General features: G+C 42.2%; 2 protein-coding genes across 2 annotated transcripts in view; one reads left to right on the forward strand and one right to left on the reverse strand.

The window, feature by feature from the left end:
• Positions 1–4,642, forward strand: part of LOC119617116 (ly6/PLAUR domain-containing protein 1-like) — an 8,905-nt gene extending 4,263 nt beyond the window's left edge. The window contains exon 3 of the mRNA XM_037976173.1: positions 4,052–4,642. Within this exon, the coding sequence (XP_037832101.1) occupies positions 4,052–4,293 (242 nt within the window). The 3' untranslated portion in view covers positions 4,294–4,642. The remainder of the gene's footprint in view (positions 1–4,051) is intronic.
• A 248-nt stretch (positions 4,643–4,890) lies between these two features.
• Positions 4,891–16,366, reverse strand: part of gpr39 (G protein-coupled receptor 39) — an 18,904-nt gene continuing 7,428 nt past the window's right edge. Inside the window, exon 2 of the mRNA XM_037976172.1 lies at positions 4,891–5,932. Coding sequence (XP_037832100.1) covers positions 5,493–5,932 — 440 coding nt within the window. The 3' untranslated portion in view covers positions 4,891–5,492. The remainder of the gene's footprint in view (positions 5,933–16,366) is intronic.

Here is a 16,366-nt window from a genome sequence, read left to right on the forward strand (position 1 = left end):
AGGAGACCCTAACCCTAGCCCTGGGCCCAAAGGCCCTAACCCCTTCAACCCTAAGGAGACCCTAACCCTAGCCCAGGGCCAAAAGGGCCTAACCCTTAAAAACATCCTTTAGGTTCACCATAAAACAGTATTTCTGGTTATTTTACACACAACTAAAATACGTTTCTTGTTCTTGTTGTGTTTTTAAATTAAAATTAATTAATTACCACACTTTCAGGGCCTTTCAAACTTTCAGATAGAGGTTTTGAACAATCAATTAGAGCTCTGAGTACGTGTTGACGATGACTCGCGGCTACTACCACACCGAAATATAGCTCAGTATCTGCAAAACTGGCTGCGTCAGAGCCAGCTTTCTGTTCACTGAGATCAACTTAGCTACGACAGCCATATTCAGTTGGGTCGACACAGAACGTAACGATTTACAGTTTCCTCCTGGTTGTTAATTATTCCAGCGCATGATTGAAGTTTAGCGCCAACAAGATCTGGATGAAGGGTAGAGATCCCAAACCTCTGCTGAGGCCTCAGCACAATCCGGGTCAGAATCTGGATCTGGATCAGAATTTAATCTATCGTTTAATCCAGATCTGTTCTTTAGTTTTTACCTGATCAGACAAACAAGCCAACAGACACAACCAGGAACTAAAGGCTCACATGTAGGAGCAGAGACAAAGGGGTTACCTTCGACCCGTGACCCCTTGAGCTTTGATGGTGATCATACTGGGCTGCAGCTCATTAGCTAACTTTGTGCTCAGCCCACCTCTGTCCACCTTCATGACTTATAGCTGCAGAAAGGTTGGAGAACCTGATCAGGAAAACCAAGGGGACGGTCGAGGACTTCCACAGGACGGACGCTGGGGTCCACTCGACACCAACGGCGTGGATGACCGACACCCTCACCTGGTGTCCAAACAGAAGACAGATCACCAGCGCCCTGATGTCCCGAGGACATTAAAGAGGGTGGGACTGGGTGTCCTTGCTTCCTGCGTCTCAGAGGGCGGTACAGTCTGCACCTGCTAGTGACACCTACGCTGTTAGACGTCGGGACGAGGCCACCTGTGGCCTCTCTGACTCCGCCCACCTGCGTCCTGTCAGGAAGGCTGAAAAACAGCTTCTTCCCGGACGCAGAGACGCTTCGCCTCCTGAAGACCGAACACTTTAACAACGTGTCTGAACGCTGCGCCAGCCGCTGCGCATCATTTGCTGCTACTTTTTATCTTCAGCTAGCTATTTTATTACTCGTGACGACGCGTTCAGGTAAATACGAGAAGAATCCGTAATGAAACTCAGGAGGCCGCCTTCGTCCTCGCTGCACGGCGCGACAGGAAATGGGCTCTGACATGTTCGCTCCTGACGGCTTATCTAAATGAGCTTCTGCAGTTTTACAAAAGTTAATTTACTGTATCAGGAGAAAGGAAATCAGACGCAGTCATTTACATAAATTTGGTTAAACGGGGGGAGCGTGTTCCGTTCTGGAAAAGGTTTTTGGCGGATGTCAGATGCTTTGCTTTGAATTCTTAAACCGTATCACTGTTTCCAAACAAAAAAAAACTGATTTTAATTTACTTCCTGTGGATTGGTTGGATTATAATGAAACTCTCAGGAAATAATCATTAAGTGATTATATTTTGGGGTCAACATGATTCAGTGTTTTATTGACCTTTACAGACGCAAAATGGTCACAACTCAGTGAGTTTTACAGGTGCTGGGGTGATATTTGGTCATTTACAGGGTCGGCCATTTCTATGGATACACCTTAATAAAATGGGAATGGTTGGTGATATTAACTTCCTGTTTGTGGCACATTAGTGAATGGGAGGGGGGAAACTTTTCAAAATGGGTGGTGACCATGGTGGCCATTTTGAAGTCGGCCATTTTAGATCCAGCTTTAGTTTTTTTCAATGGGAAGAGGGTCATGTGACACATCAAACTTATTGGGAATTTCACAAGAAAAACAACGGTGTGCTTTGTTTTAACGTGACTTTATTCTTTCACGAGTTATTTACAAGTTTCTCAGCACTTATAAAATGTGTTCAAAGTGCTGCTCGTTGTGTTGGATTGTCAATGCAACCCTCTTCTCATAAAGGACATAAACAGGACGGACAAACAGAAAACCGGAGCGTTCGGTGGAATTCCGGCCTGGTTGTAAAAGTCGCTCTCACCTCCGGCCACAGCTTCCCTTTCACTCCTCTTCCTCGTGGCCTCGCCTGGAAAAACTCACAGATAAGAACTTTTTCTTCATCATCATCCCAGGACCAGACATCCTGTGACCGTCTGAGGCATCGAAACGTGGATTAAAACCTTCTTTATGACCCAACGGCTCTGTTTGTTCATATTAGACCTTTAACATCCCAGAGCCTCTTTAACAGCATAGCTAAGGTGTCTGATTTGGACTGAAACATGAGTCAGCATGACTCGTTATCAGGAATATAAATAAAAACCTCCCATCTCGCCCTGTTCGTTCCACTTCGAGCTCGGGTCCTGAGGGTTCTGTTCAGCATCTCAGCTATAATTTTGTGGTATTTTAATTTATTCACAACCTGCTGTAACGTTTGTTCGTTACTCTAAACGCCACATGGAAGGCGGAAAACATAAACAATAACGTCACTATCAGGAGCGAAGAACTCCCAGAACTTCAGTTTTTAGTTCGGATTCTTTAAAATCATGAGGCTGTTTCTGTTATTACCTGTAATATATTTGTTTTTCCTGCTGGAGGTTCAACAAAACGAGTGCTGAATTGAGTCCTGAACGCTTCTTTTTTGTGTCGTAGCTTGTAAATATTTCAGAATAACCCTCTGTTAGTCACATCAGAATGTCCACGGCTCGCCTCTTAAGGAAATGCATATCGCCCCCCACCTTTCATGTCAAACTTTTAACTAACATTACGCACCAGATTAGATCTTTCGGGCTCTGTTAGCACTCAGATGATGTGTTGGGGATGACTCTCAGCTACTACCACAGAGTTTTAGTTCAGTATTTGTTGGTTGTCTGAATCAGATCGACTCTGAAAGTTAACCTGTCTGCAGGAAACGACCGAAAAGGCTGGAAAAAAAGGTAAAAAGTGTTCATTTTATTAAATATTAATACCCAGTCTGGGTCCAGATCTGGACCATGACAATCCCTGATTTAAAGGAACATTTCTACAGATATAAATATGGTAAATTTTAATTTATTTGCAGTTTAAGGATATGAACTGCTGTGTTTTTATTTCTTTAAAACAAAATCATTTTCCATAGATTCCAACAATCGAACGTTTGTTTGTCCAAAAACATTACCAACTTTCCCCTGACTGTCTTTAACCTAAAAGGTTTTTTTTTGTTTGTTTTTTGTAATATTTGGTCAGAAGTGTTTGGAATCTGAAGGAAGTGGGAGTCTCTGCAGGTTTCTGGGAATCCGGAGGATTTTCACAACATGTCGGATTATTTGACGCCTTCTCGAACCTGTGCAGTGTTTGCAGAGCGTAAGGATACAACGTTTTAGACGAAGCGTCTAAAGCCGTCGCGGTCGGGTGGAGACTCCAGGAAGAATATTTCTGGGGCTGCTGGAGGCTCGGGAGCTCGTATCCGAGTTTCTTTTTGGGATAAAATGTCATCCAGATCAGAATAAAGCTGTCACAGCTGCTGCTTTTAGACGCCGTTTGGCTTTTTAAATAAACTAACGGTTCAGTTTTAGGTTCACTTCTCCAGTTTCCGTTTGTCTTCCGACTTTAACAAGTCAAGAAATTTGTCTTCTGATTTGTGTGGAGATAAAAAAAAAAGAATATTTACATGAACTCAAAGAGAGCAGCAGCGGTTTCCTCCTGATCCGGGAACAGATTGTGTCTCTGACTCAGATCCAAGTGGAACGACTTGGCCGTGCTGAACGCATTAAAGCCGAATCTGAAAAGATGCTAAAATCATGTTTCCCTTCAAGTTCAGATCCTGAAGATGAAAGAACGAATCCTACTTATCCCCAATTACATGCAGCCATCTGTTCGCTCTCCTGCAAGCACAAATCTCATCCCATAATCAGCTCCTTTCCAGCCCTGAAGCCTCTGTTTGTGTCTTTGTTTCAGGGATACACTACCGGAAGTCCTGCGCCTCCTCGGGAGCCTGTCTGATCGCGTCCTCCGGCTACCAGCAGTTCTGCACCGGAAAGCTCAACTCGGTGTGCATCACCTGCTGCAACACGCCGCTGTGCAACGGCCCCCGGCAGAAGAAACGGCCCCCGTCCTCCTCCGCCACCGCCGCCAACCCGCTGCATCTTCCCGCGTTTCCTGTCTGCGTCGTCCTGCTGCTGGACTCCGTCCTCTGCTGACAGACGCCGGGCGGAGCGAGGAGACGGTCTGAACTCTGAGACGTTTAGATGTGAGCAGCTTGTTGTTGGTTTGCTTCTGTTGCACCTTAAAAAAGCGAAACCCCGACCGCAGATCTGCCTCCGGAGCGGCTGGGCGAGGCGTTCACTGTCAGCACATCCAAGGACAAACTCACCTCTCATCAGTTTCACTCATCCACACCATGACAGCTAGATATTACAAAAACCTCATCCATTACTTTACTGCTTACTTGTACTTTACATGCTGGCTTGGTGTTAAAATAGTAACAGTGACATAAAAGTTTGGTAATAAATTCAATTACAAGAAACTGTTGAAAGGTGCCGACGAAACTATGACTAAATACAACATTTATATGTTTGACTGAATTACAACAATTAACTCAGTAGTTTAGTAATTACATCAACCATTACTGTCAAACTCCTACCTCACTGTTACCATCTCATCACAGGCTGTAAAGTATTTAACAAACATTTAGTTTTCATGTTTAGAAACAGACAAATAGATGGGATGAACGGGACATTTTTTTAAATAATCGCAGAGAAAAGAACGCAGCATCCTGCCACGACGGAGATAATACTTGTTAGCTGTTAACACGTCGTAGCTTCAGTTAAAAATGTCCGTTTAACTTATCATATCTTTGACATAAAACATTGCAGAAACATAAAAACTGACATGTGAGTCCATCGGAGCCATCTGCGAGATTAGTTTTGATACAACTTGTAGTTTTTTCACATCAGCTGATTGTGAGAGGCTTCATTTAGTTTAGTTTGTTTCTGATAGCTGCCCCTCCCCCATCTGTTCCCCCCAAAAAAGGAGGGAATCACCGTGGCAACCAGTGACTCAGCAGTTTCTGGCTTCTCCATAACACAGCAGGCTTTCCTTTCTTCTGTTTCTCCGTCATGGCCACCACCGTAAATAAAACTTTTACATAAAGGAGAATTATGTAAGTCACGATTTAAAGTCATTAAAAAAAACAAAAACACACAAACAGGAAGAGGTTTTTAGGAGGTTTACCAAATATTCTGACTGGGACTAGTCCAAGAACAAAAATAAGCTGAATTTGCATTTATTTATGATTAAAGTTTATTGATTTGTATCAAATAAGGACAAACTTCTTGGTCACTGTGATGGAATATCTTCACGAATAAAGTTGTTTCCGTCCTGTTTCTTGGTGCGTAAATTAAATTTCTGTCTCTGATGGAACTTCTAGCACAGCTTTGAGAGTCTCTTCGGCCTCTTCGGCCTGACCGTCGGTGTTTGAAAACACCCCCGAGGTGGGGGGAGGAGCCTTGTTGCGGCGCAGCGACCTGATCAGCAGCGGCTGCAGCGAGCGTGCGGACGAAGCCCGCGGCGGCTGCAGGGTGCGTTTGTTGGCGTGTTGGATGACGAGGCGGCAGCGCAGCACCTGAACAAACACCTCCCTGAACTGCCTGGAGGACACGTTGTACAGGAAAGGGTTGAGAACGGAGCTGAGGTAGAAGAAGGTGTCGCCCACAAGGTGGAGCGTGGCGATTCTCCGCAGGTAGGACGGCGTCCAGTCGGACTTGGAGACGGCGGCCACCATGAAACGAAAGATCTGGTTGGGGAGCCAGCACACCATCAAAGATCCAATGATGAGACCTGGAAAAAGTCCAGAAAATATGCTTCATTTCAACTAAACGTTTGGGCTTCATATCTGCCTAATTCTTCTTAAGTCATGGAGGAAAAAAAAAGCAACTTCATTTTAAAATCTATTCATTCTTCATTAAATCTCCTAACTTCTCTGTCAAATTTCAGGCCAGTTTTAACTTTAAATTACTGCACATTTTGTAGAGAAACTCGTTTATTTTAGTGATGGAGAAACACAAGGAAAGCTGGAGTTAACTTGGCATTAAAATCTTATTAAAACCAGAGTCCCATCGGCTTTCATTGTATCTGAGCTCAGAAGTTTCCATTTAAAACAGGAAGTGAGGTTCTTTTTAACTTGTTGTGTTTCCTGTATAAAACACTAGAAGCCCTCAGAGAGCGCAAACCTCCACCAAGCCCACAATGTGATTTAAAAGTACAATCCGGATGATAATCTGGACTAAAATTTAATCCAGTTCATTAGCGTTTCACCGGATCTTTGCTAACAGTTTGCGCCGATTCTTCCCTCCATTTCCTGGAAAAGGCGGGAATCCCCATGGCAACAAGTGACTTGGCAGATTTTTTTTTTGTCTGCAGGTTCTTTCCTGTTGTATTGTTTCATAGAGGCAATTATTTATATATGTTTACATGTTTAGGCTTTTCTTTAACCAAACTTTTATCTCAGATCGTTTTTTTTTTTCTTGGTGTGATGTTTGAACTCCCGGAGTTGCTGTGCCCTGCATGTGACGATGTTAGGACCGTCCTTGAGAGATGTCCTGGAAATCAAACATGATTCCTTCTTGTTTCTATCAGAGGCATCAGTGGATGTTCAATAAAAGTAAACAATCAGAGTGCTTTCAGAGCGGCCGCTTCATGTCTGATTCATGCATATTTTCCTTTGGAGAAACATCCTCAGTCTTTAGTCTGGTGTTTGTCAGTGTCCCTGCAGAGCTGTTGATGGGAATTACACTGAGGCTAAACAGCCTTTCAACAAGCACAAATTATCTGCGCCGAGTCCAAACTTCCTGCTGAGCAACACAACACAGACGCATTTATTTCAAATCTGCGGCCAAGAGATCCTGAGGGAATTATCCACCATTAAAGAAAACAAAGGAAGGTTCTGTTCATCCGCAAATAAAGACGAGTAAAAATGATTCTGCGTGTTCGTGTCCAGATTCAGGTGCTTCTCAGATGTAAGCAGAGGCTGTTAACGCTAATTTAAAGTGTCAGAAAGCTTTGATCACCGCCTGCTTTCAAAGATGCAGAGGAGCAAGTTACTAACGACAACACCAAGGACATTATGTCTGCACGCCTTCTGAAATTTGTGGATTTAACTCACTTAATGAGGCTTTTATTTCACACTTCTTGCTCTGTAGTGGCTCTTATTTTATGCCTCGAAAGAACATCAACTACAGGCGAGGCGTGGGCACGTGGTCAAAACATCAAAGAATAGTTATTTTTAATATACATGAGTAGATCTGTTAGATCTTTAAGCCAAAAAAAAAGGAAAGTTGAAAAGAAAGGGGCTCATTTTGGCTCGGTGGACGGTGACTCTGATCGACGGACTAAAAGTCAAACAAATGAGGATAAAATGAAACAGAATAATCCTGTTCAGACTTTATCAACACCTTGAATGGCTTTTCGCCATGGGCTCGACCCGGCGTCAGTTGGGTGGTTCCACCTGGTTCCACACGAGGTAGACTGACGGCCATCAAGTGGCCTCCTTCAGAAGAAACCCACCATCTTTAAAACCTCACAACCGCAGCATTCGATTTTGTTATTTACTTTAAAATATATATATAATATATCCCTTAAAATGGCAACATGGAGCTGGACCAAACTGTTGGTGGTAAGCTGCCAATGGCTCAACAACATCAAACAGTTGTATGGAAAACCACCTTGAACCAAGAGGAACCAAGAAGAACCGAGTTAGAGCGACAATGGGAAAACAGCTTCAGTATTTTGGGCTTCAACTAAGCAAGAGACATCATGAAGACCAAAGAAATCTTTCGTAGAGAAGCACAGATCAGGGTTGGGTTTTAAAAAACGTATTCCAGATCCCTGAAGATCCCACAGAGATCCGTGAAATCCATTAAAGGGAAAAGGAAAGATCACCCAGAGGGCGTTAATCAGAGAAACATCCAGGAGGTCAAAGAAAAGATGGAGGATCTGTCCAACAAGCTCCACCCATCCAACCTGAAGGAGCAGTTTGGGCATGAAGAATGGACCAACTGGAAATGGACAACTGACTCTCCTAAATTAACATTTAAGTTGGGAATGAACAATGTTTTCCATGTTTGAAGCTTTCATCACGTTTCCTGTGAACACGACGGACCGATTCCTTCCACCTCCTGCGTCTGCGGCCCGTCACTTCGCTGGTTTCCTCACGACCGGTCCTAACGTGTGCAAACACAGCCTGACGCTGTGGGAAAGATCAACCCGAGCATGCTGTACCACTCATCTCACCTCCGCAGCTCGATGTTTTCGGCTAAATGACCTTAACACGACGCAAACAAGGAGTCGAGAAAACATTTAACGGAAAAGGAAACAGCTCTTTCAGTTTGCCTGTTAGAGAAACACTAACCTGATCTGTGAAAATGGAAAAAGCTCCAAGTCTTTACCTGCTTATAATGTTTATTTTGTAGAGTTGTCCTTTTCCCAAAGAGAAAAGTCTGAACAACAAATCAGCAAAACAAGGAAACTAATTCAGGACGTGATTCATTTACTCTGGAGTCTGATAAAGAATTTAATGTTATCAAATAATAACTGAACAGGTTTTGGTTTCTGTATTATCTTAAAAAAATTAATTAAATCATGCATTACAGTTCAACCAGACCAGGACCCACAAGTCATCACTTTAAAAAGTAATTATCTGCATTTTATTAAACAACAACTTTACAGGTTTTAAAGTTTCAAGAGATATATTATATAAAGACAAGGGGTTAAAGGTTGTTTCTCACTTTTAGAGTCCTGAAATTGTGAGAAAATACTCAAATTTGCTAACTTTCGCACTCACTGAACTGTTACGACACATTTGGGGTTAAATTAACTTGTGCATAAACTGCGAAATTCACGCAACATTCCTGCAATCTAGTTTGAAGCGATTTAGTCACAAAGTGTCTTCATTTGATGTTAATTTATTCTCGTTTTATGTCTCCGATCAGTCACAGCTTGTCTCTCTCTCTGATCTACAAACGAAGCGGCCTCAACAACTCTTGGGACTGTTTTTGCAGTTTGCCTCTAAGAAATCCTTGGTAGGATTCCTTTAAGGTGGCATCTCACTGAGCTGCGACTGCTGGAGACCAGTAGTAGTAGCAAATTTTCCACTGCAGTCTCGTTTTAAATGGTCTTTTCTTGAAATTCACATCCTATTTTTGTGTGCACGTTATCGTTTTGTTGCCCACCTCGGCAGCCGACCTCACGTTTACCGATCTGGACCAGGTTTTCAACAATTATGTATTGTGAGCGGGATTTTAGCTTGGGATGCTCTCTGTCAGACGAGACGAGCTCCTCGGGTTGGAGATGCAGGCGACGGCTTTTTGAATATTTCAAGAGAAACGTTGTCAAATAAATGGGACAGCCATGGAGCCAAGCCCCCAAGGCGGGCGGAGGTGGACAACCAAAGAATGGGCATGACCCAGGACGCAGTTTCCAAAACTGGACGCTCGCTGGTCACTTGGTCACAAACGTTCAGACTGGAGCAGAGAGTTTGCATATTGTTTCAAAAGTTCCTGCAGCCCAGTGAGAAACCTCCTGACTTAGCTTTTCTCTCCGGGCTGTTTGGATCCTCCAGGAGGAGCTGGAGACGCTCGCTGGGGACAGGACTGTCCTGGTTTCCCTCCTGGACCTGTCGGCTCCACGGATAAGTGGGAGAAGATGGACGGATGTTGAAAACTCGAGCATCTGAGCACTTCTGCAACAATCGTTGCAACACCTTCAGGAATAAATCAACCAGCTCCTCACTCCTCAGGGAGATATCTCCTTTAGTCACAAAGAGTCTTAATCATGTCTTGGACTTTATTCTCCATTTAGTCACAGTTTGGACAGAGTTGTCTCACGTCTCTTGCGCTCTCTGACTCAGAAAGGTTTGACGACTACCAGACTATTTTTTTTCCCAGAAAATTGTTTAAAAGCGAGCCGAACCGAGAACCCTGGGGAACCTAATGAGACATTTTAGAGACTTCCTGATGAATGCTGTTCATGAACTGATCCTGGTCCTGTGACATTCTGGCTTCAGAGTTTATAGGATCCACTTTTAGGGGGGTTTAATTCATAACCCATGTTTATGAGAAATAAAATCTACTTTTTTATTGTTGCAGAAATCAACCTCCCCAACCTTTTGTTTATGACGAAGGTTAAAGCCCCCCTTTGTTTGAAAGATAAGTCCTGTTCTGCAATAACCTGGAATAATGACACGTTGGTAATGACAAAGGACAAGAAGACGGCGCAATAACTGAAGGCAGTTTAATTTAAATGTTCTGCTCTTTGTGTGGCACCGGTCTGATAAAACGAGGGAGGATAATGCAGCTCATCTTAACGAGTCTTTTCTTCTTCTTTTTTTTAAAACTTGTAATATTTCAGATGTTACGTCTGGTGCACAGGGTCCGCTCATTCTGCACCCGAGACACAGAGGGTTCTGTTGACTCTCGGCGCCTCATCAAACACCCCGTTTAACAGCCTTCTTCGGTAAACAAACTCAGCGGGAATCTGAGAAAACCAGCGAGACTCAATCCGCGGTGAAATATCTAAATAAAACAAGAGAAGCTTGGAGCCGTCCCTCTAATTCTTTGTTTTCAGCTCACAGAAAATTAATGACATGATGGTTAACGGTCCTTCAGGACGGTTTATTGAAGCAAATTAGGTTGGATCGAGTCGAAATCAGTGTAATTAAAAACGTGCAGATTTATCTTAGCTTTAATAGCGTCCATATTCGTGTTGCCTGCCACCATGACTGGCAGGTGAGTGTGCCTGTTAGCAAAATATCTCACAAACCAGCGGACAAATTTTCACGAAACTCTCAGCAGGTAATCATTCAATCCCTCCAGGATTTCATGGGCATTTTTTGTGATTGTTGCGGCTAAAATGCCTGATTTCACGGGGCATTTTCCTAAAAGTTGCGAATTTTTTTTACTAAAATCAATAAAAAACCGTAACTTTTAATATCTAAACCAAAACTACTTCCTAGTTTTGTAAGATAATTCCCAACAAACATTGNCATTCTCAAAAGGTGCTTTATTTGAGAACTTTGATAGCTTCTAAACTGACATTCATGAGCATTTCTGGATTGTCCCTGGTCTGCAGCTCTCCTCACATGTTTTGCAGACACAAAGTGTTTGTCGATGCGTTTATGTTCCATGATTACACTGCAGGACGTGCAAAACAGCTGCAGCTGGGGAGGAAACTGGTTTGCTGAAATCTTTGTGGGCAAATGTGAAGCATTAGCGCACATTTTGGCTTCGGTCGCTGCTCCTGCACGCTCCCGGCATTCTGATGTTAACAGGAAGTGATGTCACGTGTCTTCTTCATGAGTTATTTGGGGTTATTTTGTATTCCACACTACACAAACCCACAAAGAAGAGACTAGGCCGCAGAAACGGTGGCGAATCACTTTAGAAACAATAAATATTGGGTTAAAGTTGCGGGAACGTTGCAGTGTTTTGGACAAAGTTGTGATTTCGTGGGGTTTGCTTGATTTTGCGTTAATAGTTGCGATCGCAACATCGCAACATCCTGGAGGGTCTGATCATTGGAAAAACACCTGGAACTGCTTCAGTTTTGGAGTCAACCTTGTTCAAGATGGCAGCTAATCAGTCTTAGCCAACACTAACTCAGTTTTACAGATATTGAGGTAAAACTGGGTGTGGTAGTAGCTGAGTCTGATCCACAACAGTTTCTGAGCTCTAATTGATCCAAAATTAAATTTGTTTAAAACTCTGTCATGAAATAAAGGTGATAAGTGTTTCACAAAGTCTGGGAGCCCTCAGTTCTTTATCCTACTGGTTCTATAAATGAACGGACCAAACAAAGGAGCCGCAGCGATCACACACTCTGCTGATCCAGGTTTATTAATGCCTGTAGGGGCGAGTTTTAAAGCTGGAGTTTTAGTCCTGCGTTTAAAAAAGGTTGTTCAAAGCAACAATGCAGGTTGTAACTGTTGATCAGTTGGGTTATCCGTGGCTGTTTCCTGTTGGAGGCAGCGGGCCGAGGAATAAAACGACTTCATCCCCGCTCCACGATGACTCTTTTCTCTTCGCTTCTACCTGTCAGTGTGGCTCATTGATCACAGGCTGGGCGTTCGGCTGGAAAATTGCGTCTGAGTCAGCACAGATCGGTAACGTCCCTGCAGAGGAGCCTGCATGCAGCGGGAGCTGTGAGGGAGCGGGATGCAGATCAGACGACTCGCATGTTGTTGATAAATCTCCGTTATTACTGTTATTAGCAGGCCTCGGCCGGCACGCTGAGCGGGACCTTCCTCCGAGCTGCACGCCTCTCATCGGTAATGAATTCAAGACTCCCTTCTTCGCGAGACGAAAAACAGAAGCATCTTCTCATTAGGCAGCAATTAAAGCAAATTATTGGAAGAATTAATTATCTGTCTGTGCAGAAAGTGCAGAGTGTTTGATTGAGCTCCTCCACCATCGGAGAAAACACATTACAGTTTCAAATCGACACAAATTACTTCTGAGGGGATAAAAGAAATGCAGCTAAAGTCTGGGTAATATTTAAGTTAATGAGCTGTGAGGAGAATCTCTCCTTCCCAAAATGGGAACTTTGCTTCCATCAAGCTAAAGTCATCAACAAGATTTAAACTGTCACAAAAAATAATTAGATTTCCTTTTAATTTGAGTAAAATATGAATACTAATGGACGCTATGTGAGTGAAATATACAGTAAATTTAAGTAAAAGTGACACAGAATGTGGAATAAATTAGACTGATGACTTAATGTACAAACATGAACTCTGAACTCTGTTTCAGTCCTAAACTAGAAACCTTCCACCAAGACCATCACCACAATCAGGGTCAGAATCTGGATCAGAACCAGGATTTAATCCAACATTCCTTCAGTTTTTACCTGATCTTCGCCGACAGACTCAACCACAAACAGAACCTGGAGGTAACAAAAGGGTCACCTGTGACCTTGAAATCAGTGGTGATTTTTAAAAATTTGCTGAAGGGCGATTGCTATCTAAACCAGTTAAATTAATAAAGTTAGAATTTTTCCTAAATCATATTTTAATTATTACCTTGAAATGCAAGTTTAATCAGTTTTATCAACGTTTATTCTCTAGAAAAACTGATAAAACAATGTTTTAAACAGCTGCTTAATAACCATGATTATTATAAATGAGTTTACTGACTATTAATTTAGGGTTTGCTGCACATTTAGGCAAAGATACGTTTAACCTCATAATTTATTGTTATTATTATTATTAGTTGTAGTCGTATCCTGCAGCAGAAAGAAACAAACAAAAAAAGCCTCCATAGACAACAATAGCATTTAGCTAAAGCGACTGTTTTTACACAATCACAACTTAAGTTTAATGATTTTTGAAGATTTCATCACAGAATATTTAACTTACAGCGTGACATCTAACTTTTGAGATGTTCCAAAATTCCTGCAAGCAAACTTGAATTGAATCTTTAACAGTTTATACATCAAAATTGAGGTATTTTTGTCTTTTTTCACCCAGTGTGTGACACTGGATGAAACTACTGTCAAAACCTGAGGAGTAGGGTGTCTTTAACGTGTCGTATTTTCTACATAAAACATTGTAGGTGAATAAAAACTAGCTCCTACGGCCTTCAGAGGTTTCTGCTGCTCACAGTTAAAAAATTTCTCTGATGCATTTTATAGTTTTTGCGCAGCAACAGTTTGTTTACGTCTTTCTGTCTGTCAGATAAAGTGCAGCTGTGTGTCGCCCCTCCTCCACCCACCCCCTGGAAAGGGCGGGAATCACCATGCCAACCAGGCCTTCTGTCGTTGCCCACACAGCTGGAAAACTTCCGTTGTGATTTTAAGTTGAACTTGATAAAAACCTGCAGATTTTAGTATTTAAAACAAAAATAAGGTTATTTCCTTCCTGGTAACATGTTTGTTTAACATCTCCGAATGTGGTGTGAAACTCGTGCAGCCGCCGCAGGAAATTAAAAATAAAAGGTTAAAAATCGAACTGAGCACCGCAGCAGCTCATCGATCTGCTTGGACAAAGACGTCCTGACAGCAGTGAAAACGTCCCTGAACGGCCGAGGAGGACGGTAGATGATTCACAAAAACCGAGAGAATAAAGGAGCTTTTCAGGATCGGACTTTTAGTTCCAGGATAATGAGTTTCTGGGTCCCAGATGGGTGGGTTTAACCAGCTCAGATACGTAAAAAAAAGAATCCTAAATGATCCAACACTGTCTGATTATTCTTCAGACGCTTCTGCTGTAAATTGAGTTTCCCTTCAAAGCAAACACTCATCGGAGTAAAATAAATACTTGACAAAAGGTCAGCGGAGCTCCCTGGCAGCGAATTCATTACATCCCAGCCAGGAGGAGCCGGGACACAAAACCACCAGCTGGTTAAAATTCAGGAAGAGTCTGAAGGAATTAATCTGGAGGATAACCGGAGAGCTGAAGTCCTTAAACCACGACAAAAACCGACTAAATCAAAGACAAATATGACTCACGGTGGAGTTAATCGAATCGTCTGAGAGGAGATTTTCCCTCTGAGATGTGACCGAGCGTCCTGCTGTGGAGGATCAGCTTCGATTTCCTCAAAAATAACAGAAAATACACCGAAGAGTTGACGATCTGTGGAGACAAGTTTGTCTGAAGAGGTCCATGTCGGCGTTCTTCATTCAGTGTCTTTGGACTCAAACTACTTCAGCTTATTTCAGAAGTTCAAAACATTCGGCTTATTCAGGACGTCAGGGCTCTGACCTTTGGGATTTGTAGTTTTTGTACTTTTTGAATTAAGTTTATAGTTAAAAAAATACATTTTTTTCCCTCAGAAATACATTGAGATCTCTCAGAATCCTGAAAAACTTTGTGCTTTTTGAAATCTTCAGCAGACTGGCTTCATTTTTAGCTTTTAGCTAAATTTAGCTTGTTTTGACTTCTAGCTTTTCTTTTGCTAGTTTTGGCTTTTAGTCACCCTTGAGCTAGTTTAGCTTTTAGCTTCTGTTTTGTTAGATTTAGCCTTTAGTTACCCTTTAGCTAATTTAGCTTTCAGCTTCTGTTTTGCTAGATTAAACCTCTAGTCACTCTTTAGCTAGTTTAGCTTTTAGCTTGTTTTGCTAGATTTAGCCTTAAGTCTCCCTTTAGCTAGTTTAGCTGTTAGCTACTTTTTTGCTAATCTTAGATTTTATTGACTGTACAGATAATTTTAGCTTTCAGCTTCTGTTTTGAAATATTTTAACTTTTAGTTTCTGTTTTGCTGAATTAGCATTTAGCTACTACTGTTCTGCTGTTTTTAGCCTTTAGCCACTGTTTTGCTAGTTTTATCTTTTAGTAATTGTTCAGATAATTTTAGCTTTTGTTTTGAAAGATTTAGTTTGTTAGTTTTAGCTTTAAGCACATTTTTTTTAACCTATTTTAGCATCTAATTGTAGCTTTTTTCTGATCCTTCTAGCTTCAGCTATTTTGCTTCTTTTAACAAATTTCAGCACATTTTCACAGTTTATCTCCATGTCAGATAAACTGTGAAAATGTCAGTAAAACAATAAAAATGCTGATTTAAAAACACAAATGAAAGCATTCATGTTGTATTTTGTTGTTTCTGTGAGGCTAAAAGCATCAAACAGGGAGGTTTTCTCCTTCAGATGTCGTGCAGCTTCATCAGAGACTTCAGGGCTCACCTGCTGCTCCAGATCTTTACTTTTAATTACGTTTAAAGAGCGACGTGAGGAAAAAACACGCTGCTTCCCCCGAGTCCCACAGGAGATTAAAGAACGACTTTTTAACTCCAAGGGCTGCAGCCGAAATCACTAAAGCCTTCTGTTAACAAACAAAAGGCCTTCAGCTAATGTTTGTTGTTTAGGGGAAATAAAAAGTGTTAACATTAATAAAATTAAAGTCATAAAAGGAGCTTTGTTGTTTTCAGAGTCTCTGGCTTTAAAGCATTTACATTAATTTAAAATTAACAATCAAAGATCAAAAAATGACTTTAATCTCTTCATTTCCTGTGACGCATCAAGAGCCAACCAGACAGGAAACAGGAAATCCAGACAGTGTGGGGGGGAACCGATCCAAACCTCCAGCAGCTGAACCTTCAGCTCCTGAAGGACCAGAAAGTTTGATGGACCAGAGTCTGGAGACGGACTGCAGAGAAGGTTCTGAAGAGGAGAACCTGAGATACAGACCTTCAACAGGAGAACCACCACCTGGAGGACTGGCCCCGGCCTCCTCTCGCTGTCCGACCGCCTCCCGCTGTCCGACCGCCTCTCATTGTCCGACCGCCATCA

This window comes from Kryptolebias marmoratus, linkage group LG6 (genome assembly GCF_001649575.2).
Source record: "Kryptolebias marmoratus isolate JLee-2015 linkage group LG6, ASM164957v2, whole genome shotgun sequence".
Lineage (NCBI taxonomy): Eukaryota > Metazoa > Chordata > Actinopteri > Cyprinodontiformes > Rivulidae > Kryptolebias > Kryptolebias marmoratus.